A 27,526-nucleotide genomic window follows, 5' to 3' on the forward strand; every position below is an offset into this window, starting at 1 on the left:
CTGTGGTTTTACTATATTTTCAAGAGCCTTTCTTCAAGAAATCAATATTTTGCCTTGAACATATATATGAACATTGTTCATATGAGAAATGCACCTCACTTTCTGTCAGTGCTGGTAAAGCCTGAACAATAAATATATTTGGCCTTTGCACACACAGTTGGGAAAGCAATGCTATCAGATTTCTGCTTATTGAACTCTGGCGGGTGATTTTAGTATGGACAAACACCACTGCCATGCTATAAGGTTTCACAAACTCTTAAAGAAGATCAATCTCCACTACTACAATGATTCCTCTTTCCAAGGTTGGTGTTTGTGACGATCATCCTATGATATTAGTCACATAATCCAAAGACATGCTTTTATCAATAATCCAAAATTGCAAACGGTTAATGGTTTATGATAAACACATGCATTTATGAATTGTATAATGTGGGGTTAGCGATGTCCTTTTGGTAAATTATTACCTTGTTGTTCGTAGAGGGTTATCTGTTCATTTCCAGAGAATTGACAGGCAATGGGTTGCGTTCAAGTGCGCATGGTTTATTCAGTGTATGGGTATAGCGGAAATGTCTTATCTCGGGTGGACGTACATGTTCTTATCCCAGATTGTATTTATGCTAAAAGAATGGTTGCACTATAATTGATATGTGTGCTCAAGGTTATTCGTGTGTATTATCTGAAGACGTTTAGATGTTATTTCATGCTGTTGAATGTTAATTGATCATAATGTGAATTGGCTTGTTCTCATTGGTTGTATCATAGGTATTGGAATTTAAACCCCGTCATTCCTTCGTTTGCGAGACAGGGAACAGGTTGGCATGCTGCTGAGTTTCCAGGTGTTATTGTAGCCTGGGTTTGGTTTGAAGAGCTCTATTTGATACAGTTTATTATGTTTGTAAATACTTGTACATTTTGCTGACTATCTTCACTTTTGCTAATAAAAGCCTCACGGTGGAAAAGAGAAATCAGTTCTGCTTCGTTGCCTCCTCACAGTAAACTCCGAACGCTGGGTCTTTCTCACAGTGCTGAAACATAAAAACCTGACACCGACTCTAGCTCTTGATCTAAAAATCTCAGATAATTCAGTATTTAAGGTGGGGAGTGTCACGCATCAAGGTAAAAAAGAAGTGCAGTACATATGCTGCTGTGTTTGTTGTTTGCGGAAACATCTTTGTTGTGATATCGCAAAAACATGTGGCAGTTTCACCATTAAGAATTCCAGCTTTAAGGCTAACGTGTGTAGCAAGACGGAATGTCACAACCTCAAGATGGCCTTATGATTTCTTAGGAAAGATCTACAGATGCTTGATAACTGTTTCCTTTGATAATGATATACTGTACACGTGAGTTTAGAAACGTATACATTTGGCCATGTTCAAAAACTGTCTTTTTGTTGTTGCCAAGAGAAATATCAAACTCCTTTTGTGTATTATGAATAGGCATGAAAAAGTATTAAATTACTCTTGCCAGGTCAACTTTGACAACAGAGAGGGTAACACTAGAAGCTTTAGTAAGCCCACAAGTTATTTAGCATGGTTGTTTGAAGATGTAATATTTTTTTCCAGTCATGCGGTGAGATCAGACCTGAATAATAGATTGAGTGAACATGAGGGGTTCAATCATTCCGTATTTTCCAAGCAGCTGCGGTGAGCTCCAAAAGCACAAATATCATACCCCCCCAAAATGCTAACCTCCCCTGTTATTGTAATGGTGAGAGATGTGCATGTCCTGGGGATATGATATTTGTGTGTCTAACTTTCTCACTCATCATTATTCACAATTAATTCAGGATGATGATCCATAACCATGGTAGCATCCACATTAATGTAGAAGTCTTTAGAAACATATTCTATTCTTATTTACAATAAAAGTGACTCCAAAATGACACAATACATTATTTCCCATTTGCTTCCATTGGGCATAAAATAATCTGAAACACAACTAAAACAAACAGCAAATGCATCCAACAAATGTGTAGATTAACAAGCTTGATGTAGTAGTTGCGTGCTATGAATATGGGACCAAATACTTCAATACACATTTATGTGAATTTGTCCCAATACTTTTGGTCCCCTAAATTGGGGGGAATATGTACAAAAAGTGCTGTAATTTCTAAACGGTTCACATGATATGGATGAAAGTCTGCTAAATGACTTAAATGTTAAATATCCTAAAATGAAAGCTGACAGTCTGCACTTTACACTCATAGTCATTTCAAATCCAAAGTGCTGGAGTACATAACTAAAACAATAAAACATGTGTCCCAAATACTTTTGGAGCTCACTGTGTTTCTCAGAATACTTGCCTGAAAAGAATGATTTTTATACTTTGTGAGCAATGCATTGTGAGAGATACTGCCCACAAAATATGTACTTTAAGTGCCATAGATATCGCCTGCTATCCATCTACCAAAGCCGATGCTTTGGGTACATTTCTGAGGAGATTATGTTGAGCTGAGTCATATATTGGAGCTGGGCACCAGTTTCTCTAACCTGACCAAGGGAGCGTATCAAGAATATACTGTTTCATTGCTCCTACAGCATGAAAGCAGTACACTCCAGTATGTTACACCAACAGGCCGCAGTTGGAATGAGACAGTGTACAGTCAATCTGGTCTCAGAATATTTTGTACTATTCTGTATGTAAATCTGTGACACTCAATTTAGTATGTTATGTTATGGTATGTATTCATTTGTGGATGTCCATCATCCATTTCCATGATATGTTACGAATTGCAATTCATACAATATGTTACGAATTTGCAATACGTACGATATGTTATGAATTCCAATTTGTTGTGGCTAACGTTAGCTAGGATGTGGTTTAGGGGTAGGTGTTAAGGTTAGAGTTAATGTTAGGGTTAAGAGTTAAGTTACATTTTTTTTAAATGTATTTAACCATTATTTAACTAGGCAAGTCAGTTAATTAGGACCAGGTAAACATTAGAATTCTCATACATTACAATAAAAATGTTTTGTATTTGATGGTTCTGGATATTAAAATGTATTAACCTTGGGCGTTATCAAGGTTGTTTGTATAAAGGAACTCAGATGGCCCAGTTAGATGAAGACAGATTGGATTTAACTATGCTCCCACTTACAGATAGAGCGTCGTTTAAACTGATCTGTTTTATATACCAAACATTACCTTTAAATTCCCTTTATGGCAGAAGGATTATTTGTAAGGCGGACATGTAATATTGTCAATCATTTAAATAGTCTTAGAGTTGTGATTGACAAAGCTAGCCTACATGTGACTCAGCATCTCCCTATTTTAATCATTGTTCATTGATTCCACTGCTTTCCCTCCATGGGAGACCAGAGGAAACTCACATCATGTTATTTCCCTCTTCTCCCTCAAACATCTTTTAGGTGTGCACTTGCTTTGTTTCATTCCACAGAATGTTCACCTTGTATTACTTTCCAAGTTGATTTTCTGGTGCTTTTAAATTGCTGCCGTAGAAGGCAGCTGACCCCTCCCCCCCATGACCCACATCTTATCTTGTGATTTTTATTAAGTTGTATCTGGGTTTTGATTTATGTTTCAAAAATAGTATTACTTCTTAACTTATGCTGTACCACTGAGTTTGAACTACATTGAACTCACACTTTTAAACTAGATTGTGATAAGACTTACTGGGCAGGTTGAAAGGCCTATGAAAATTAACAGTGGAGACTAGGGCTGCATTCCAAATGGCACCCTATTCCCTATTTAGTGCAACACTTTTGATCAGTGCACATAGGGCTCTGGTTAGAAGTAGTGAATTATATAGGGAATAGGGTCTAATTTGGGACACAGTTTAGGAAATCCAAGTCACTACTCTAATCTGGAGACTGCCTCTGACTGACATGCCATTCACGATTCATTTTCTAATAGTAAATCTTAATTTTTTCTTCATGCGGGAATAAGAGGAAGCAGTGACCTTGCTCCTCAGCCCTCACATATGAACCATACGTGGTCCACAAATGCTAATTTTTGTCTTTATTTATCGATCACAGTACATTTACTTGTATTTCAGCAGTGCAATAATATGAGAGTACCTTGCTCCGAGACAGTGTCCTATGGCGATGTAATAGCAATTATAGGTAAAACTTCACTGACAATGAAGAGCTTGTAGCAATCTATAAATCGTTGCTCTCAGGGTAGGGAATTTAAGGAAGTTTTGTCTCTCCTCATACTATAATTTCTTTGGGCCTTGGGCAAAGTAAAGATAGAAATGTTTGCAAGGCTTATGTCGCACAGTACATTTATCAATGGGCTTAGGGCTTAGTAGCTCAAGAGGGAAGAACCAACCTGGGAGAGACTTGCTGTACCGTGGCTGGCACGGTGTTCATTTGAGCCATTCCAAAGTGCTATATGTACTGAGTTGACTTTTTCTTTTTGCTTAACCTTTAAAACATAGAAAAATAATTCAAAGCTTAGTGTCGTTAACAGGGTATTGTGAATATATGAATACCACATTTTGTTTAAATTAAATTCAGAGTAATGAAGGACTCTTAATACCTCTTCAACTTCAGTGTATGAAGGGCGTTTTCTACTGTCCTGATGGGTAGCTGTCCCACTGAACTTACACAACTCTACTACACTTACATTCACATTCAACTTTATCTTCTGATAGACATGCACAGACAGCTGTCTTGGTATTTACTTGCAATAAAAATATAAATTACATCGATTTTTATTTTATTACATATTTGGACTAATAAGTAACATTTGGCCATTGTAATCTTGTGGTGGACCAGCCCACATATTAGTCACACACAAATAGCTAGTGTTTATAAAACTGCCTTTATAAAGACCTGAAAATGAACTGCTTAATACTGTTAATGAGATCCTCATTTTAGTACTATGACATTTGATGAGCTGGACTCGACAGAGTGAGTCAGAATCTAATTGAGCCAGTGGAGACTACCCTTGGCATCACAAACTGTCCATGTTGAATGCATATGGTCGCAAACAGACAGAAAGCAGTTCATTGTTATTCGCTACTGAGCTGATCTGTACTCACAGATTTTCCCTGACATCAGTTTAAAGTTTTTCAATTACATTGTTTCGGCAAAAACATTTAAGTTTACAACTAGCTCAATTTGCTACAACAAACCACCAATATAGTCAAAAAAAGTATAAGTTATACACGTATGTAAGTAAAACCCGCTCATATTACAACATACTGTAGCAATATTTCCTGTTTGGCAGAAAATATTATAAACTTATTTTCCCAGAGAGGGAGTTGTATGTAAGCTATACCTTCACCTAGGCAGTGATTTTATCTCTTTAAGGCAGAGAGGAAGGATTAATACTATCCCCATAACTACATTCTCAGAAAGGGTCCCTTGGGAGAGCAAAGATTCTAGGAAATGAGAAAGTAGGAAGGGAGAGTCTACATTACACAAGCCACCCCCCAGAGACATGTAATGCACCTCCAGCTGCCTTTGTACAGTGGGCATGTGGTCCTTTCCCCTGAACACTTTATGCATGCATCCCAAATCTCATCCTTTTTCCTATAGTGCACTACTGTTGACCAGGCTCCATAGGGCTCTGGTGAAAAGTAGTGCACTATATAGGGAAAACGGTGCCATTTGTTACAATGGCTCTCTGCAGGCGATCCTGGTGAGAAATGGAGTCTGAGCTGAAGGATCTTCTAACCACGCTAGATTACCCCATGTGGATTTGATGCACCTATATGAACAGGCACACAGAGTGAACAATAGTAGAAGATGAACTGCCATTGTCTCTCCTATCTTTCAGCAGAAGACCTCTTCACACATCTGTTCTACTTCGTTGAGCTACTGGTCAAGTTTGACGATGGATTACTTTCATGCCAGAAATAGAGACGGGGAAAGTTTTACTCACAATGTTTATGTATTCAATTGAGCAAGAAAGTATGTCGCATGACAGAAAGTTGATCAAGAGAGTAGCAACGTTCAACTGGTGTTTGAAATTGTCACGTTCTGACCATAGAAAGTTTTTATTTTCTATGGTAGAGTAGGTCTGGGCGTGACAGGGGGTTTTGTCTAGTTTATTTATTTCTATGTTGGTTCTAGTTTCTTTTTTCTATGTTGGGTTTTGTCTAGTTTCTGTATTTCTATGTGGGGTTCTAGTTTCTGTATTTCTATGTTGTTTTTTGGGATGATCTCCAATTAGAGGCAGCTGGTCATCGTTGTCTCTAATTGGGGATCATATTTAAGTTGTTGGTTTTCCCACTAGGTTTTGTGGGAGATTATTTTGAGTAAGTGTATGTTGCACCTCTTTGTCACAGTTTGTTGTTTTGTTCATTAGTTTATTTGTATGTCTTGCTTAGTTTCACAGTTATAATAAAATGTGGAACGATACACACGCTGAGCTTTGGTCCCATTCTTCAGACAGCTGTGACAGAATCTCCCACCACCAACGGACCAAGCAGCGTGGTCAGGAGGACTGGACCTGGGAGGAAATCCTGGATGGGGCAGGACCCTGGACAAGGCCCGGGGAGTATCGCCGTCCAAAGGAGGAGATTGAAGCAGCGAGAGCAGAATGGCGATATTACGAGGCGTTATACCATCAAGGCAAGCAGGCGGAGACAGCGAGAGAGGAACGGCGACAATACGAGGAACTAGCACGACAACGACGGAAGCCCGAGAGGCAGCTCGCCCCCCCCAAATTTGGGGGGGCACACAGGGAGTTTGGTGGAGTCAGGTTTGGGACCTGAGCCAACTCCTCGTGCTTACCATGGAGAGCTGAGGGGTGAACCAGAGCCAGTCAGGGAGACGAGTGAGGAACTCGACGCAAGATTCCACAGAGAGGTGTTAGCATTGAGAGCGCTGCAGAGCGGGCATGTTAAGGAGGGTGACACCAGTCCGGTGTCATATGCACCAGTTTCACGCATCTGGCCTTCAGTGCGCCTCCCCAGTCTGGTACGTCCTGTGTCTCCTCCACGCACTCGCTTGAGGGAGCGTGTGACCTGTCAGGAATCATGTTTCTCCAGTGCGCATTCACAGCCCAGTGCGTCCTGTGCCAGCGCTCTGCACTCGCACTGAAGTGCGTGTCACCAGTCTGGCGCCACCTGTGCCAGCCCCATGCATCAGGCCTCCAGTGCACCTGCCCAGTCTGGGGTGTCCTGTTCCTGCTCTCGCCCTGAGCTGCGTGTTACCAGTCTGGCGCCACCTGTGCCAGCCCCATGCATCAGGCCTCCAGTGCGCCTGCCCAGTCTGGGGTGTCCTGTTCCTGCTCTCGCCCTGAGCTGCGTGTTACCAGTCTGGCGCCACCTGTGCCAGCCCCACGCATCAGGCCTCCAGTGCGCATTCCCAGTCCAGAGCTTCCAGCGACAGTTCCCAGTCCGGAGCCTCCTGAGGCAGCCCGCAGTCCAGAGTCTCTAGCAGCGGTCTGCAGTCCAGAGCCTCCAGTGATGATCCACGGTCTGGTGACACGAAAGCGGAGGGATCAGCTGGCGGAGCGGGGGCTACGCCCCAAACCGTCCCGCACCAGAACCGCCTCCGATGCAGGAGGATCCATGGGATGAGAAGGTTCTTCGTCCTGCACCTGAGCCGCCACCGACATTAGACACCCACCCTAACTCTCCCTGTTTATTTTTGTTGTTTAGGGTTTTGCGTTCAGAGTCCGCACCTTTGGGGGGGTACTGTCACGTTCTGACCATAGAAAGCTTTTATTTTCTGTGGTAGAGTAGGTCAGGGGGTTTTGTCTAGTTTCTGTATTTCTATGTGGGGTTCTAGTTTCTGTTTTTCTATGTTTTTTTTGGGATGATCTCCAATTAGAGGCAGCTGGTCATCATTGTCTCTAATTACATTTACATTTTTTACATTTAGCAGACGCTCTTATCCAGAGCGACTTACAGTAGTGAAAGCATACATTTCATACATTTTTTCCCCCATACTGGTCCCCCGTGGGAATCGAACCCACAACCCTGGCATTGCAAACACCATGCTCTACCAACTGAGCCACAAGGGACAACTGGGGAGCATATTTAAGTTGTTGGTTTTCCCACTAGGTTTTGTGGGAGATTATTTTGAGTAAGTGTATGTTGCACCTCTTCGTCACGGTTTGTTGTTTTGTTAGTTAGTTTATTTGTATGTCTTGCATAGTTTCACAGTTATAATAAAATGTGGAACGATACACACGCTGCGCCTCGGTCCCATTCTTCAGACAGCCGTGACAGAAATAGGCTTAGAGAGCAGGTGTCTGCTGCTGTTTTAAAACTGTCCTGCAATTTTAAAACTGTCCAGCGACTCCTGCCATGTCTCCAGACATCCGCAAAATAAACAAACTGACTCTCGGAGAATGAGTGCACAACTGGTAACTAGTTGCTTATAAATACAGTAGGTCGGTCAGTCAGTCAGGTGGCTAGCTTCCGGTAGAGACTTACAGATGAAGTCGGAAGTTTACATACACTTAGGTTGGAGTCATTAAAACTTGTTTTTCAACCACCCCACAAATGTCTTGTTAACAAACTATAGTTTTGGCAAGTCGGTTAGGACATCTACTTTGTGCATGACACAAGTAATTTTTCAAACAATTGTTTACAGACAGATTCATTCATTTATAACTCACTGTATCACAATTACAGTGGGTCAGAAGTTTACATACACTAATTTGACTGTGCTTTAAACAGCTTGGAAAATTCCAGAAAATTATGTCTTGGCTTTAGAAGCTTCTGATAGGCTAATTGACATCATTTGAGTCAATTGGAGGTGTACCTTGGAAGTATTTCAAAGCCTACCTTCATACTCAGTGCCTCTTTGCTTGACATCATGAGAAAATCAAAAGAAATCAGCCAAGAACTCAGAAAAAGAATTGTAGACCTCCACAAGTCTGGCTCATCCTTGGGAGCAATTTCCAAACGCCTGAACGTACCACGTTCATCTGTACAAACAATAGTACACAAGTATAAACACCATGGGACAACGCAGCCGTCATACCACTCAGGAAGGAGACGCGTTCTGTCTCCTAGAGAAGAACGTACTTTGGTGCAAGAAGTGCAAATCAATCCCAGAACAACAGCAAAGGACCCTGGGAAGATGCTGGAGGAAACGGGTACAAAAGTATCTATATCCACAGTAAAACGAGTCCTATATCGACATAACCTGAAAGGCTGCTCAGCAAGGAAGAAGCCACTGCTCCAAAACCGCCATAAAAAAGCCAGACTACGGTTTGCAGTTGCACATGGGGACAAATATCTTACTTTTTGGAGAAATGTCGTCTGGTCTGATGAAACAAAAACAGAACTGTTTTGCCATAATAGCCATTGCTATGTTTGGAGGAGAAAGGGGGAAGCTTGCAAGTCGAAGAACACCATCCCAACCGTGAAGCACGGGGGTGGCAGCATCATGCTGTGGGGGTGCTTTGCTGCAGGAGGGACTAGTGCACTTCACAAAATAGATGGCATCATGAGGTAGGAAAATGATGTGGATATATTGAAGCAGCACCTCAAGACATCAGTCTGGAAGTTAAAGCTTGGTCGCAAATGGGTCTTCCAAATGGACAATGACCCCAAGCATACTTCCAAAGTTGTGGCAAAATGGCTTAAGGACAACAAAGTAAAGGTATTGGAGTTGCCATCACAAAGCCCTGACCTCAATCCTATAGAAAATCTGTGGGCAGAACTGAAAAAGCGTGTGAGCAAGGAGACCTAGAAACCTGACTCCGTTACACCAGCTCTGTCAGGAGGAATGGGCCAAAATTCACCCAACTTATTGTGGGAAGCTTGTGGAAGGCTACCCGCAACGTTTGACCCAAGTTAAACAATTTAAAGGCAATGCTACCAAATACTAATTGAGTGTATGTCAACTTGTGATGAAAGAAATAAAAGCTGAAATATATCATTCTTGTCACATCCTGACCAGAGAGAGCTCATATTTTTCAATGGTATAGAGTAGGTCAGGGCATGACTGTTTTTTTTGTCTAGTTTATTTATTTCTATGTTGGTTTTTGTCTAGTTTTCTATGTTCTTTTTTCTGATTCCCAATTAGAGGCAGCTGGTCATCGTTGTCTCTAATTGTGGATCATATTTAAGTTGTTGTTTTTCCCACTAGTGTTTGTGGGAGATTATTTTGAGTTAGTGCATGTTTCACCTCTTCATCACGGTTTGTTGTTTTGTTTACTGTATGTCTTGCATAGTTTCACATATAAATAAAGATGTGGAACGATACGCACGCTGCGCCTTGGTCTCCTTCATACGACATCCGTGACAATTCTCTCTACTATTATTCTGACATTATTATTTCACATTCTTAAAATAAAGTGGTGATCATAACTGACCTAAGACAGGGCATTTTTACTTGGATTAAATGTCAGGAATTGTGAAGTTCAACTGTATATTTCAGTAATGTTGAAGGTGTCTGACTAGTATTATTTAGCCAGCTAGAAGGATGAAGTAAGACGCTAATGTTAAACGGAGCCTACCTTAGAAGTAGCAAAAAAATATGCTACTAAATTCTCAGAATTTCAGAGAGTAGGTTACGGAGACAGACAGTGATGTGGCACTCAGTGGTAAGGCTGAGGCAGGCTGCAATGCGAGAGAGAGAGAGAGAGTCTTATCAAACAATTTAGGAATTTAAATAAAATACAAATAATACAGTTCTAAAAATGTCATGATTGTTTGTTTTGTCGCTGATGCTATTTGTCAGCGTGAATCATTTCTCATATCCTCCCTTTCAGGGGTATAACATTACAATTGTATAGCTAATAGGCTATGTGTTTGTAGATCGACTGAGGTGAATGAACCTACAGCAGCCAAGGTGATAACGGCAAGGGTCATTTTTGCTGTTCTCTAAATAGCATTTTAAAGCTTTTTATTGTTTACAATTGCAGTAGCCTAAATGATCTTCAACTTACAAAAAATTCTGGACTCTTTTGAAATATAGTACCCTTTCTAAAAGTGTTTGCTGCCACTGCTGTATGATTTAAGGCAGACGTGTGCTGCATGGTCTCTGATCATGTAAGCAAAATCACGTGCCTCCGGCATCAACATGTGAAGTCTGCACAGAATACAAAATCACAGGGATCGAAGCATCCCAAAGGGAACTATTCCCAAAGCCCTGCTTTATTCAACTCACGATTCCCCAATGTGTAGAGAGAACTATTAATACAATGGGTGCATATTTCCAGATCTTTGTGGCACACTCAGAACTTCAACTTTTGGCAAACCTCATCTTTGACCTGAAGATTTATTCAATCCAGTGCCTTGTGTGTAGTGTTTGTGTGAAGCTAGACCCAATTTCTTAGTCTGTATACTAACGATTACAAGGTGTTTATCCGTGTGGCACTGTATCAGCATAAGTTCATGGTAGAATTATAGCTCCAATCATATTACTGGCATGTGCAACATGCAACGTCTACAAGTACATAGACTATGTATCTTGCAAATGAATGTTTTTTACATGGCAGATTATAGCTAAATTCTGTGGCTATATGCATTACATTGGTTTGGCTGATGGTCAAGCACTATTGTGCTGTGGATGGAGTATCTACCTGAATGTGTCCACATGATGCTTGATCTTCGTTATGACAGTGTTATCATCCAATCAGTGTGTGATACGCATCTCACATTCTAATCTAATTCAGTCAAAATGTAGGGATAAAAAAACAATACAAATCAGTCAAACACTAAGACATGTACAAAATGCTAAATATTGAAGATGCATGGATGTCCTTGGTGATATAAAGTGATGTTTTGTTCATCCGACAAATGTAATCCACTGAAATAATCCCCTGAATAAATACAACGATGTTTGGAAGTGTTGCCAGCTATTGAACCAAAGAAATCCATTTCTGGAGAAGTATTTTTGTTATTACAAATCTGTCACATTCAAAATGTGCATGCGACACATCTAACCACTTCCAGTGCATGCTTTATTTAGGTAATAAAAGCAGAAACGGGCAAGCCATCAGTGAAATTTCAATTGGCAGTTCTTGATGGGGAAGCAGTGCCAAGACTATTTGTAGGTGGTACCATGTATCGAATAACTCTGTTACTTGAAGGCATGTTTTTAATTAACATAATGGAACCATTGTGGCAATTAAGCGATTTGCACTGTATCATGAAGGGAGAGTGAATCTAACACTAAGAGAATATTTGACTTTTACAGGCTGAATTTACAGCGCTGCACATCTTTCACAGTTGTTAAAAGGAGATGTTGACAGGTCCTTTTTGTCGGATAAAAAAATAGATCCAAGAAGGTAAACCTGTTAAGATTTACATAATGCTTGTACGTTGCAGATTTACATACAGTCAAGTGTAACTCATTTGACTATATAACTATACAACTAATATTAGATTAGCCTGGGTGCCAGCGTGAGAGACTGATTTTGCATTGTCAGTCAAAAAAATCTGGGTAGAAATTGCTTTACTAATGAGAGCCGTTATGTATGAAACATTGGGCGGAGCCTTTCAATGATTTAATTCCTTATGCCCAAGGAGGACATAATCTGCATCCCAAAATGCACCCTATTCCTATAGGCCTCCAATAAAAAGTAGTGCACTACATAGGGAATAGAGTACCATTTGGGACATACTCGTTAACCCTGCTTGCAAAGGCCTTCAGTACAATAAACTGTTTTTTTAGGGGTTCAAGCAGCAAAGCTGGGGGAAACCCTATTGTATTTGTTGGCATTGGTTATTCTTCTTCTTTTTCCGTAATGGCACATTCCCATGCAAATTCCTGTGAGATGGTAAGGCTTAGGATGTTTAACCTTTAAGGATGTTTAACCTCACCCTGTCTGACCTAGGGTCCTGCAATTCAGTACAAAGGTCCCTCTCCTCACAAGGAACAAATTTGCCTGAAGGACCCATAAGGTCCACCATGATGGATTTTCCGCAATTTAGAATTTTCGGAAAAACACTAGGGGAAAACTAGTGGCAAGACAGCATTTGCCGCAGTACTTTCAAAGCAGCAGCACCGAATGTGTTTACCAGACATATTCATTAGTTCACGTCATAGAAAAACGTTTTTCTACAGAAAAGAAAGCGGGTGTTTCTAATTGGACAAGTTGACCTAGAACCTTCCTCAATGTCAGCCCTTTTGCCTCAGTTTTGTCTAGTGAATACAACCTTGTCCCTGGGATTTCACGCAGTAACCCCCACACTCGCTGCGACAGGTGAATTCACTTGTCAGTCACAGTGGTCTCCTAGCTACAGCTTTCAGAGCCTTTCAACAACTATGTTTTGTTGCACCAGCACCTCGTTGTTTGACTCTGGGCTTGGTTTCTTTCTTCGCTCACGCTCATCTCGGGTCTGTGGAATCCTCGTGGAATCTGACATTGTGGGTGCATTATCCTAGTGGAAACCGTCCTCTCCTGCCTGCCTGGTTGCCTGCCTCTTGAGAGGGCGAACACACTTTTTAATGGAAAACAATAAATGTGTTAAGGAAAGAAGTTAATAAAAGCAGTTTAATCATCTTCTAAAATAATCTAGAATGATAAAGAAGATGAAACGATCTGCTGCTGTTACCCAAGGCCAATGAATACTGAAGTTCTGAAAAGGTTAGTTAGCCAGTTTGTTAGTCCAGTAATGTTCGTTGGCATATTATTTTGGGGCACCCTGAAGCTCGGGGGTTGCATGCTCAGGTTGTTTTCCTATCCTATTGTAGTGGATGTGGAGTAAAGTGCATACTGTGGGCACGCGAAAGGTGATTTTGGCATGTGTAAGATCAAGCTTCTTGGTTACAGTGGAGACAATCAATCCCATCCTGGATCAAGATCCCTGCTGCCTAAATTGTTATTTTTGTTATTTTTTTAACGTTTGGAAAGAAATAGCGCCCCCTGTGTACACTGACGGTATGAAAATATGGATACCGCCCAACCCTAAAAGAGACACCTACTGATATGAACTGGTTATGCAGCTTTGGTTAGAATAGGGTGCAATTAAATGAGTGACATTCAATAAAATCTGCTTCATGAAAATAGGGATATTATTTTGTATGAATGTGTTGATAGTTGATTTAATGATTTCAATATGGATTTTACAGGCAATCAGTTCCTACAGTGAGTACCAGGGAAACCAACCTCTGGTGGGCTAGATGGAGACCAGGACAGCAACACAAGGTTAGTGTTTTTTTTTTACTTACACATAAAACCTTTCTTTGTTACAAAGTCTACTGTGTGTAGTGTTAAATATAACCCTGCCTTACATAAACCTTACAGAATTAATAATTGCAGAAGATCACTGTAACCAGATGAACAAATCTGATACTTTTTTACATTGAAACCTACCTGTCTTATCTATTTTTCAAAGTCCACTGCTTAACATTGTGTGTGTATGGAGTGAAATTAATATTTAAAGATATTGTAACCATTCTTTGCATAACGCTTAGCCCACCTATAGTAGTTCACTAAACTACAGAGTATGTGGTCCATCAAAGTTGTTGTCTCTGGCTCTTTTGATATCAGATTCAGAATGAATAATAACCAGGAGTGTTTCCAATTCACATGACCAGACAAGAAAAACCAAAGGCCTTGTAGTCATTGCACAGATGAAAAGGGAAGCTATCTATAATACTAATCTTTTGTCATAGCCTACAAATAGGACCCAGATTTTTACCTGACCAAGTCCTGAGATCAGGAAAAGCTCCAGGCCCAAGATAAGACACATAAACATTTTGCGCCACCATTTTTTATCCTGTGGTGCCACCTCTGGATCTCACAATATGATATTATCACGATACTTAAGTGCCAACACGATATGTATTGCGAATAACAAGATTCTCACGATTCTATATGTACTGCAATTCGATATTGAGATTCTATTGCAATTTGATGTTCCAAACATATTCCTCTCTATATGTTTGATGCAGAGAGACAAGAGAGTTTGAGAAAATGAGTTTTGATCCGTCATGTAAATAAAAGTGGTATAAACAAACTATTTAAAAAGTGGACGAATAACAAGCTATAGGATGAAAAATACCGGCGTTTTGGCGCAGGGACAGCCGACTAGCGCTAGCTGACGCTAAATAGCAATAACAACAACAAATATTGTCCAAAATAATATTGAGATATGTAACTGTATCGATTTTTCCTCCATCACTACTTAAAACACTACTCCTCTGGCACCGAATGACGGATCTGCACAAAATTTGATATGTGGCATCTATGGACCAAGGTCTCACGTCCTGACCAGTAAAAGAGGTTCTTTGTTATTGTAGTTTGGTCAGGGCGTGGCAGGGGGTGTTTGTTTAGAGTGTTTCGTGGTTTGTTGGGCTATGTTCTTGTTAGTCTATTTCTATGTTAGTTCTAATATGTCTATTTCTATGTGATGTTTATTGGGTTGACCTTCAATTGGAAGCAGCTGCTCCTAGTTGCTTCTAATTGAAGGTCCTATTTAGTAGGGGTGTTTTTTCTATGGGATTTGTTGGTAGTTATTTCCTGTTTTGTGTTTGTGCACCTGACGGGACTGTTTAGTGTCATTTGTTTTTTGTATACGTGTTTCTTTTGTTTTCCTTCTTCAATAAAAAAGAAGATGAGTATACACGTTCCCGCTGCGTTTTGGTCCAATCCCTACGACACCTGTGACACAAGGTCTCTCAATACAATATTTTCCAGTCTAGCATTTCAAGCAACAGTGCAATATTTCAGGCTAGCATCTCTTGGGTGTGGTCTGGCACATAAAAGCATATTATTCAGACATGGATATTTGTATTGTAACAAAACTGGACTCAACATATGCATGCACTTTCAGATTGACCACACGGTGACTTAGAGTCATGGCATTTTGTGAGCTTAGTTAACCTGTAGAGTATGGCTCTGTTTGGCCGCATGGGCAGGAAAAACAATCCATGCAAGCTTATTGGCTTATAGTGGACATTAGTGGAGGCGCCTCAGAGGAGGAAGGGGAGGACCCTCCTCCTCAGTGAATTTCATAAAAGTAACAATTGTGAAACATTAAAAAAGTATACATTTTCAGATAAAACTATACTAAATATATTCACATCACCAAATAAGTGATTAAAACCCACTGTTTTGCAATGATAGCAGCACGTCAGTACCGTCCGAGTGGAACTGAACGCAGAGAGAAAAGAGATATCAAGATGGCGCCGACAGAGAGGGCTGCCTCACTTCTAGTCCTTAGGAAACTTTTTGTTTTTTATGTATTATTTCTTACATTGTTAGCCCAGAAAATCTTAAGTGTTATTACATACAACAGGGAAGTACCATTGGATATCAGAGCGATGCCAACTTACCAGCACTACAACCAGGAATATGACTTTCCCAAAGTGGATCCTTTCTCCGAACCACCCAGGGCATTTGAACTGATTCCAGAGGCTGACCCAAAACAACACCTCCAGAGAAGAGGTGGAGAAGTTCTTTGAGAGGCTAGTCAAGGATCATAACACCTGCACCTTACCTGTCACCCTAGACCTACTTCAATTTGCTTACCGCCCCAATAGGTCCACAGACGATGCAATAGCCATCACACTGCACACTGCCCTATCCCATCTGGACAAGGAATACCTATGTAAGAATGCTGTTCATTGACTACAGCTCAGCATTCAACATCATAGTACCCTCCAAGCTCATCATTAAGCGTCAGGCCCTGGGTCTCAGCCCCGCACTGTGCAATTGGGTTCCGGACTTCCTGACGGGCCGCCCCAAGGTGGTGAAGGTAGGAAATAACATCTACACTTCGTTGATCCTCAACACTGGGGCCCACAGGGGTGTGTGCTCAGTCCCCTCCTGTACTCCCTGTTCACCCATGACTGCATGGCCATGCACGCCTCCAACTCAATCATCAAGTTTGCAGACGACACAACAGTAGTAGGCTTGATTACCAACAATGATGAGACAGCCTACAGGGAGGACATGAGGGCACTCAGAATGTGGTGTCAGGAAAGCAACGTCTCACTCAAAACAGGGATAAAATGACCTGTATTTGGCCAATAGAATTTTCCATTGGCAAATGTTGGACTAATGATTACTCCGTAGATCAGCTAGATGCAGGCAATAATGTGCAAGGCGGTATTGAATGTGTCACTGTCTCACCTTGTTTACTCAATTCTCTCTGTTGTAAACTTTAATTCATAGGCTAGGTTGTAGCAACCTCATGATGGGTAAAGGGGAAATTCAAGTATCATGTAGTAGCCTAAACCTATTGATGTTACATTGAGCTGGGTGAATGGAATATGAATGACAGTCATCCAATATTCTGTAATAGAAATAAGGCCATGTTCATAAAAAATAATCACCATCCCTCATTTTAAACGGCACCAACCACCACTGGTGGACATATTGTTTGAGCTATAGTCTTGGAAAATATTGCGTTTCAAGAAGACCCATAGAGGTTATATACCATATTTCATTCCAGTCTGTTTAGCAATTCTGGAGAAGATGTTTAAAGTAAAATCCTAAATATTTCAAAAGCATATTGCATGATCTGTTTGATTTCGAGTTCTGATATTTGACAAGCGTGGTAAGGAGTACAGAAGTAGCTCATCCTATGGCGATGTGTCCAATTTCTCCTGGCAATACAATAGAAACAAATACAATAGGGTTTCACCAGCCTCGCTGCTGAACCACTAATAAAAGTCCTCTTATTAATATTGCCAGACTCCCAACCCATCTAGCCTTCTGACAATGAGAACAAATTAATGACTGGAGTAAATATACATCTAGCCAGGCTTTGCCTTGGCTGGACTAGTCCTCTGGAGCCAGCCACTTCACCTGCTGAAAGTAGATATGCATTTTGATGAGTGAAGTGCTACAGTTAAAGGGATTTGGGGGGGATTTCATTGAAGCCCCATCGTGGGGCAGGAGAGGCTTTGGAGACGGAGGCAGGATTTATCTTCCTGATTGGATCATTCCTTGGCTGGGGGAAATACTTGGTCCAAGGGTACATGATGTGCCAGCACTCTCCACCAATTTCTAGTTTTTCCCCGCTACAATATTTATCAACTAATCTCAGCAGAACTGCAGCTCAAACTCGCATTCAGACTGTAAGCATACTCTTGCCAGCAGCACTGAGTCTTGGATGCTTTGCTCTGTGGCAAGTGGAGAGCCATAAAAAGACAAACTCTGCCCCATTAAAAATGCTTAGTGCTTAGGTCACTCCCTTCTTCTGTATTGTACATAATGCATTTTCAGGCTTGCTTTTAGGTGTGTGTGTGTGTGTACCTTTTAAGATATGTCTTGCATATTGCTTGCTTTGACACTCAACCATTCCCCCAAAAATTAAGAGGTAATTTGCTCATTATCAGGACAAATTGCTCAAGTTAGGCTTTAGACAAAAAACATCAGCAGTAAAAGAATATGTTGTAATTATGAGGAAACGTATTTCTCCTTTTCAGTAGCCTGTCAACAACGCAGCATTTTATAACGATTTAATGTGAGAGCTGCTCTGCTATTGCTGTCAAAATAATGTTTAGTGAATTCAAGGAGCATGTCTTTGCCTTCAAAACGTCACTCAGAATGCACTTTCCATATTATACAGAATCCAACAGATGGATAGAAGCCCTCTCTTGCAGATAGATGGCAGAGAAACAACAGCAATGGGGAAAACGACCTGCCTCCAATCTCAAACCACATATTCAGGGCATGAGCTAGATGTTTGTTGATATTGAGCTAAATGGTTCTAGCCATTTTGGGATTTTTGTATATTTTTTCCTTGCCCATTTTATCGCACACCTGTGTCCTGCTCCTCCCAATAGCTTTCAAATGCAGCTTGACAGAAATGAATAACAAATAACTAAAACAAATAGCCCACCTGATTCCATGAATTCGGTGTTGAAGTTGGTCCAGGATTCCTTGCTTTTGTGCAGATTTTCCTCCATGACTTTAATATCAGCAAAGGGGCAGTTACAATCTGGGAACTTGGCAGAGCAACGGCACCAGCAGTCATTGTTACGACACAAAAGCTCCCCCTCAGAGTTGCATGCCACGTAGCTGAGAGCAGCCTCCACAAAACGGTTCCGGAGGAATTCTGGAAGGACATCCTGTAAACCTGAGTACAGAGGAGAATATTATAGCATCTTGTCATTTATGAAATATTATATTTTAGTGACGTCAAGTTACATTAAGTTCATGTTCAAAACAAAGCAATATGTCCCCTTTATCCCTCATTTGTCTCCATAGTGAGAGCAAAAGTCTAAAAATGAGATGGGAATTACTATAATTGGCTTGTTTATTGTAGCCACTGCAAGACAAAGGAACTTGGTTGCTAGTAATTGAGAATTAGGTATAAAGACCACAAATCTCAGAGATATGGCAGAGAATGCCAAACAAAATCCAGAGTGTAGATGGTCAAGGTTATGAAATAATGCGCCTACGATGCTAGAAAGAGGAGGCATGGGCCCTGGTCAAAAGTAGTGCAATACATAGGTAATCGGATGCTATTTGAGACTAATGTTTTGATGGAACAGTTCTGTTAAACAATGCCACCCATTAGAACATGCCTCCCCTCTGTATACATGCCTGCACAAATGTCCTTTACTGCATGAGACAGGCTTACACTTGATATACAGTGCATTCGGAAAGTATTCAGACCCCTTGACTTATTCCAAATTTTGTTTAATTACAGCCTTATTCTAAAATTAATTCAATTAAATGTTTTCCTCATCAATCTACACACAATACCCCATAATGACAAGTGAAAACAAGATTTTAGAAATGTTTACAAATGTATTAAAAATGTTAAACTTAAATACCTTATTTACATAAGTATCAGACCCTTTGTTATGAGACTCGCAATTGAGATCAGGTGCATCCTGTTTCCATTGATCATCCTTGAGATGTTTATACAACTTGATTGGAGTCCACGTGGTAAATTCAATTGATTGGACATGATTTGGAAAAGCACACACCTGTCAATATAAAGTCCCGTAGTTTACAGTGCATTTCAGAGCAAAAACCAAGCCACTATGTCGAAGGAATTGTTCGTAGAGCTCCAAGACAGTTGTCAAGGCACAGATCTGGTGAACGGTACTGAAAATTGTCTGCAGCATTGAAGGTCCCCAAGAACACAGTGGCCTCCATTATTCTTAAATGGAAGAGGTTTGGAACCACCAAGACTCTTCCCAGTGGTGTAAAATACTTAAGTCCTTTTTTGGGGTATCTGTACTTTACTTTACTTTACTATTTCTATTTTTGACAACTTTTACTTCACTACATTCCTAAAGAATATAATGTACTTTTTACTCCATACATTTTCCCTGACACCCAAAAGTACTCTTACATTTTTAATGCTTAGCAGGACAGAAAAATGGTCCAATTCATGCACTTATCAAGAGAACATCCCTGGTCATCCCTACTGCCACTGATCTGGTAGACTCACTAAACATGCTTAATGCTTTGTTTGTAAATTATGTCTGAGTTTTGGAGAGTGCCCTTGAATATCTTTCAATAAAAAAAACAAAGAACATTGTGCCGTCTGGTTTGCTTATTATAAGGAATTTGAAATGATTTATACTTTTACTTTGATACTTAAGTATATTTATTTTTGATACTTAATATATTTAAAACCAAATACTATTAGACTTTTACTCAAGTAGTATTTTACTGGATTACTTTTACTTTAGTCATTTTCTACTTTTACTCAAGTATGACAATTGGGTACATTTTCCACCATTGACTCTTCCAAGATCTGGCCACCTGGCCAAACTGAGAAATTGGGGGAGAAGGGCCTTGGTCAGGGATGTGACCAAGAACCTGTTGGTCACTCTGACAGAGCTCCAGAGTTCCTGTGTGGAGATGGGAGAATCTTCCAGAAGGACAACCGTCTCTGCAGCACTCCACCAATCAGGCCTTTATGGTAGAGTGGCCAGATAGAAGCCACTTCTCAGTAAAAGGCACATGAAAGCCAGCTTGGAGTTAGCCAATAAGGCACCTAAAGGACTCTCAGACCATGAGAAACAAGATTCTCTGGTCTGATGAAACCAAGATTAAACTCTTTGGCCTGAATGCCAAGTATCACATCTGGAGGAAACCTGGCACCATCCCTCCGGTGAAGCATGGTGGTGGCAGCATCATGCTGTGGGGATGTTTTTCAGCGTCAGGGACTGGGAGACTAGTTAGGATTGAGGGAAAGACTAACGGCGCAAAGTACAGAGATCCTTGATGAAAATCTGCTCCGGAGTGCTCAGGACCTCAGACTTGGAGCGAAGGTTTACCGTCCAAAAGGACAACAACCCTAAGCACACAGTAAAGACAATTTAGGAGTGGCTTTGTATGTCTCTGAATGTGCTTGAGTGGCCCAGCCAGAGTCCGAACTTGAACCTGAGTCAACATCTCTGACAGAGCTTGAGAGGATCTACAGAGAAGAATGGGAGAAACTTCTCAAATACAGGTGTGCCAAGCTTGTAGCGTCATACCCAAGGATACTCAAGGCTGTTTTCGGTGCCAAAGGTGCTTCAACAAAGTACTGAGTAAAGGGTCTGAATACTTATGTAAATGTGATATTTCAGTTTTACATTTGCAAAAATGTCATTATGGGATATTTTGTGTAGATTGAGGAAGGAAAAAAACAATTTAATACATTTTAGTATAAGACTAACATAACAAAATGTGGAAAAAGTCAACGTGTCTGAATACTTTCCCGAATGCACTGTACATGCACCTAAAATAGGTGATATTCAATGTTGATAAAGATACCGTCCAATTTTAAATCACACATAATTTGAAAACCCATGATCTGTTTTAAATGGTAACATCCTTTTCTGATCAATACATATCAATAACCTTGCAGAGAGTTCAATAATATGTATTAAATTGTGTGCTTTTTCTCAATTTCCCTAATGTTTTTGTTTAGTCAGAAGCTCAGCTGTGGGTGTTTGGAATCTAATGAACATGTTAGCTGTGACAAAGGCTTCCTCTCAGTTTGCACTACTTTGGAAATGTTTCAAGAGTGGAGTCAATCCGTGTGCCTTTTTATGAATATTTATATGTGTTCCTTGGTATTTACTTTTTGAATAGTGGAGAGCAGACACAATTAGTCACAGTCTTCCTTCCCTGCCTTGGCAGCTGACAGGTTCTGTGAGCCAATGGGAGAGCTATCTGGCAGAAATGGGCTTTAATTTGGGAGACGGCTAAATAACAGCCTCTTCACCTCAGCCCTTCCATCTCTGCCACTTTTTTGGGGGAGAGAGTGCAACGAGTACTTTTCTGTGGAATTGCAAGCTTCAGTTGTCAAGAACAATACTTTCCCATATTTCATTTCTTTTCCCTGTGCTAATGACTTGTCTTGCTGGAAGTGCAGAGATGCTTTAGCTAAGAAAGTTACAAAATTCAACACATTAGAACACACACAGTCACACACACGCAATCTAAAAAAATACTGTCACACAGATTTTCAACCATCTCTCAGTAGTTACAGGGTATCTGTCAGCAGTGGGCTTCCTTCAGGAGACGGCGGTATTAAGTGGGTTGGCAATTTAAATGTCAAACCTGAGGAAGGCGCTGGAAATTGGCACAAGCTGCGTTTATAATTAGCGATGGCTGAACGAAGAGAATGCTCTGAGCTCATTCCTCTCCTCACACTACTTTGTGCTTGTTTGACTTGTGGTGACATTTCTGTCGTGGGTGTTCGAAGCAAATTAGTGTTCGCTGAAATGCTTGTCTGCAGACGACCCTACAGCCTACTTTTAAAGAATTGGAAAATATTACATTTATTAGACTGGCATTAACCTCTGGGATTTCATATTATTATTGAACCACATGGGCTTTTCCGTTGCAATGAATAATAGGAGTCTGAAATGGGATTAGCTGTGATTGTTTGTTTTCTAGTAACCCTACAATGGTAATCTACTTCAATTTAACATGTATTTGAAAAAGGTAGATTATCATTAAATATTTCTACAGTGCCGTAAAATACTTTTTGGGTGTCGGCTTCCCCTAATGAAGATTAAGAAATGAATGATCACATTTTCCTTGGTTAAAAAAAGATAATATAAACACAATTTTTGTTCCTGGAATCTTTATAGACTCTAAACCATATGCTTAATATAGTGACCAATATGCACTGTTTGATGGTTTAATTAGCTGCAAATACAGTGAGATAGGGCTATTTATCAATCATTTAAATATGTGGATTGATTTATGCATTTTTTCATGGTTGTGGTTTATACATCATGGTAAGCCAACTTTCAATTTACAATTGCTCTTGGGCTACCAGAGAGGTGAAGCAAAGATTTAGGTTTCCTGTCGATAGCTTTTTTTCGTGCACTTCACGTAAACAATAGCTAAAATAGCATTGTACAGGCATCAATTTATTTATTATAGGAATAAGACAAACATAAAAATATATCCCACAGTTTTAGATAAGCCCTGCACCACAAAGTAAACAAAATCCTGGATTGAACATTTAAATTTAGTGTTACGCCTCCAGAACATGAGGTGAGGAATATCTTTGGAGGATATACCCTTGGACTTTGTTTTCATGAATTATACATTGTGCTGGGAGAGACCAGTAGATATGCTCTTGCTCTTCCTTTCACTTCTTGATACTGACTGCTTTTTCCAGTCCTTCATCTTTTCTCCTGTGTTCACGATGCTTAGACTTGGCTTCACTATTGGATTAGAGAGATTGTCATCACTGTCACTTGCTTATCTATTTCTTTCCTCTTGAAATAAAGCTTAGCCAGACGTGTGATGCTCTGAAGCAGAGCCGGCTCTAGGCAGAAGCTAAATAAGCAGTCGCTTACCCAGCTGCCAGGCCCCCCCGTCCATCCGACAATAAAAAATTGACAACTTATCAAAACCTTGTTCTGTTGAAGCATTCTTGGTTCTAGGTGAGCAAGTCTGCTCGGAAAGGAGAGAAGGCACGGTAAGATTGCCTAAATAACTGGCGCATGAGAAGGCTATATTGTCAGATGGTAGGCCTATCTGTTAACGCTGATACACAAAATACACACTATGACTAGCCTGCTAATGTGCCTTTACTGTCGAGAAAATACCCATTACTGATCCAAATGGTTGCCTAATCAGGCCTAGGCTAGATTATTATTTTCATAATGAAACATGCAATCAAAACGCAGAGCTTTTTAGCGGTCATTGAAATGGCATATTCACTGCAGTTTACAGCCTAGACTAGAACTCTTTACTCACTAGAAAAAAGAAAAAATACATTATTGCATTGTGTTTCTCTAGCCTAGGTATGATCAATTTCTTGTCCCTAAAAAGCTTAATAAATTGGGGTAGTGGCGATTTTTAGCATGTAAATCTTGGTGGGGCAAACTCAACCAATTTGTTTAGATGCATGCCAGCAAAGCCACTACACAACATTTTATTAGGCCTATGGTCTAAAAAGGAAGGAAAGAACAATCACAAGGATCTATAATAATAGTGTCGCGCTCGTCTGAATGGACCAAGGCGCAGCGTACTTAGAGTTCCACATGTTTAATAAATATGAAATGCACCAAAAACAATACAGAAGAAAACGAAACGTGACGTTCTGGGCTGCTCACAGGCAGCTACACAAAAACAAGATCCCACAATCACATGTGGGAAAAAGGGCTGCCTCTGATTGGGAACCATACTAGGCCAACAAAGAAATAGAAACCTAGATATGCCCACCCAAGTCCCACCCTGACCTAACAAAATAGAGAATAAAAAAGGCTCTAGGGTCAGGGCGTGACAGTACCCCCCCCAAAAGTGCGGATGCAAACCTGAACCTATAGGGGAGGGTCTGGGTGGGCATCTCCTCTCGGTGCAGACCCCGCTCCGCTTGAGGCTCCCCCCCACTTCCATGGAACCGGACCGTGGAACGTCGCCGGGGACACCGGACCATGGATCGTCGCCGGAGGCTCTGGACTGGGAACGCCCGCTGGAGGCTCTGAACTGCCGACCGTCACTGGAGGATCTGGACTGCCGACCGTCGCTGGAGGATCTGGACTGCCGACCGACGCTGGAGGCTCTGGACTGCCGACCGTCGCTGGAAGCTTCGTGACATGGATCATCACTGGAGGCTTCGGGCCATGGATCAACACTGGAGGCTTCGGGCCATGGATCACCACTGGAGGCATCGGGCCATGGATCACCACTGGAGGCTTTGTGCCATGGATCACCACTGGAGGCTTTGTGCCATGGATCACCACTGGAGGCTTTGTGCCATGGATCACCACTGGAGGCTTTGTGCCATGGATCACCACTGGAGGCTTTGTGCCATGGATCACCACTGGAGGCTTTGTGCCATGGATCACCACTGGAGGCTTCGTGCCATGGATCATCACTGGAGGCTTCGGGCCAGGGACCGTCGCTGAAGGCCGAGTGCGTGGAACTGGCACAGGACGCACCGGGCTGGAGAGACGCACTGGAGGCCGGGTGCGTGGAGCTGGCACAACGCGTCCTGGCTGGATACCCACTTTAGCTCAGTAAGTGTGGAGAGCTGGCACAGGACGCACTGGGCTGTGAAGGCGCACTGGAGGCATAGTGCGTAGAGCCGGCGCAGGATACACTGGGCAGTGGAGGCGGACTGGAGGTCTGGAGCGTAGAGCTGGCACAACACGTCCTGGCTGAATACCCCCTGTAGCACGGCAAGTGCGGGGAGCTGGCACAGGCCGCACTGGGTTGTGCTGGCGTGCGTAGAGCTGGCGCAGGATATCCTGAGCCGAGGAGACGCACTGGAGACCAGGACCGCTGAGCCGGAACAATCCGTCCTGGACAGATGCTCACCTTAGCACGGCAACTCCTGAAAGCAGGCACAGAACGCACTGGGCTAAGGGTGCGCATTGGAAGCACGGTGCGCAGAACCGGAAAACATGGTATCTGAACCGTGACCAACTCCTCATTGTAATTACAGGGAGTTGGTTCTTGTTCCCACCTTTGCTTCGTTCGCCACCCCGTGTGCCCCCCCCATATTTTTTTTTTAAGCTGCCTCTCGGGCTTCCGTCGTCTCCTTGATCCCTGTTTTCCTTGCCGTTCCTCTCTCGTTGCCTCCGTCTGCTCCCATGGAAGGCGATCCTTTTCGGCCCGGATCTCTTCCCATGTCCAGGATCCCTTACCGTCCAGGATATCCTCCCATGTCCAGGATGTTGGCTCCTCCTGGCCACGCTGCTTGGTCCTTTGGTGGTGGGATCTTCTGTCACGCTCATCTGAATGAATGGACCAAGGCGCAGCATACTTAGAGTTCCACATGTTTAATAAATATGAAACTCACCAAAAACAATACAGAAGAAAACAAAACGTTACGTTCTGGGCTGCTCACAGGCAGCTACACAAAAACAAGATCCCACAATCACAGGTGGGAAAAAGGGCTGCCTAAGTACTATCCCCAATCAGAGACAACGATAAACAGCTGCCTCTGATTGGGAACCATACTAGGCCAACAAAGAAATAGAAACCTAGATATGCCCACCTAAGTCACACCCTGACCTAACAAAATAGAGAATAAAAAAGGCTCTAAGGTCAGGGCATGACAATAGACAATATACCGGCGCATAGACAGCACATTGCGCAAACAAAACAACCCTTGCAATATCAACTGGAATAACATGGGTCTATTACTGAACCTTTTGTTAAAAAAAATGTGTTGAATGGGAAGAGACTGTCACTGGCAAACATGGTTACAGACCCAACAACATATAGAATCCCCTCCTCGTGAAGAAAAGCACATGAGCTAATTATAATACACAAATAAGCAAAACTATGAAATCATTCATGAATAAGATAGACCTACTGTATATAAGCAATATAACAATTGAGATGTACAAACTATGGCGTAAGGGAATGATGAGTGGATAAGAGGCAAGCCGTAATTTCGATTAAGACATTAATGAGCGAGTAGTCCACATACTTTTGGTCATGTAGTGTAAATGGCTTATAAAATTAATAGGATTAAATCTCCGCAATAGCCCTTAGCCACTCGTCATCAATGCTTTTCTTCTATTAGAGCATTTAAGCCGCATATTTTCTTACTGTCTACAGTCCATCTTACCCTAGCTTTACCATAGTTTACGTTTTGGCCTATCAGATGGTCTTTAAACTATTCCTTGTTGTTAGCTATCCCTGTGGTGTCCATGGGAATGACGGCTTGGCGTATGGAGATTTTGTTCCTCCATCCTTGGATTGTGTCCTGGCCATCTGGGCCTCATTGTCTGATATTTGCCCAATCCCCTATTGTCTAGCCTCTGTTGTTGGACCGGTGCAGCCATGTTGGACCTGCTGGCTGGACCTGCTGGGAGCCAGGTTATGGAAGCAGCACTGAAAGTTTGTGTCCCAAATGGCACCCTATTCCCTTTAGTAGTGCACTATGTAGGGAATAGGTACCATTTTGGGACGTCACCAAAGCTTATTTTATACATCGTTAAAGCACCAGTCCCCAGCAGATGGATGAATCAATCCCAAAATAATCCCACACACCAGGATTTTCAAAACCTTGCTTCACAGATATGATCTATGATTTGAGATTCAATACTGCATGATTTCACAAGTCAAAGAGCCTGAATGAATAGTCTTGAGGAATGACGAATGAGAGCCCACTGCTAAGCTTAGAAGCACTGATCTACACTTATCAAAATCATATGGCATTGGTTGTATAGATCAGAGCTGGCGAGAACAGTGAAGCACTCAAGGGGAATACAAAGCTTTTGCCTCGAGAGTTTATTGTACGCAAGAAAGT

At 41.5% G+C, this 27,526-nt stretch overlaps 1 protein-coding gene across 1 annotated transcript in view; it reads right to left on the reverse strand.

The window, feature by feature from the left end:
• Positions 1-27,526, reverse strand: part of LOC106569071 (BMP/retinoic acid-inducible neural-specific protein 3-like) — a 104,432-nt gene that overhangs the window by 7,969 nt on the left and 68,937 nt on the right. The window contains exon 6 of the mRNA XM_014140029.2: positions 18,683-18,919. Coding sequence (XP_013995504.1) covers positions 18,683-18,919 — 237 coding nt within the window. The remainder of the gene's footprint in view (positions 1-18,682; positions 18,920-27,526) is intronic.

Source organism: Salmo salar, chromosome ssa14, assembly GCF_905237065.1.
Source record: "Salmo salar chromosome ssa14, Ssal_v3.1, whole genome shotgun sequence".
NCBI classification, from domain to species: Eukaryota; Metazoa; Chordata; class Actinopteri; order Salmoniformes; family Salmonidae; genus Salmo; species Salmo salar.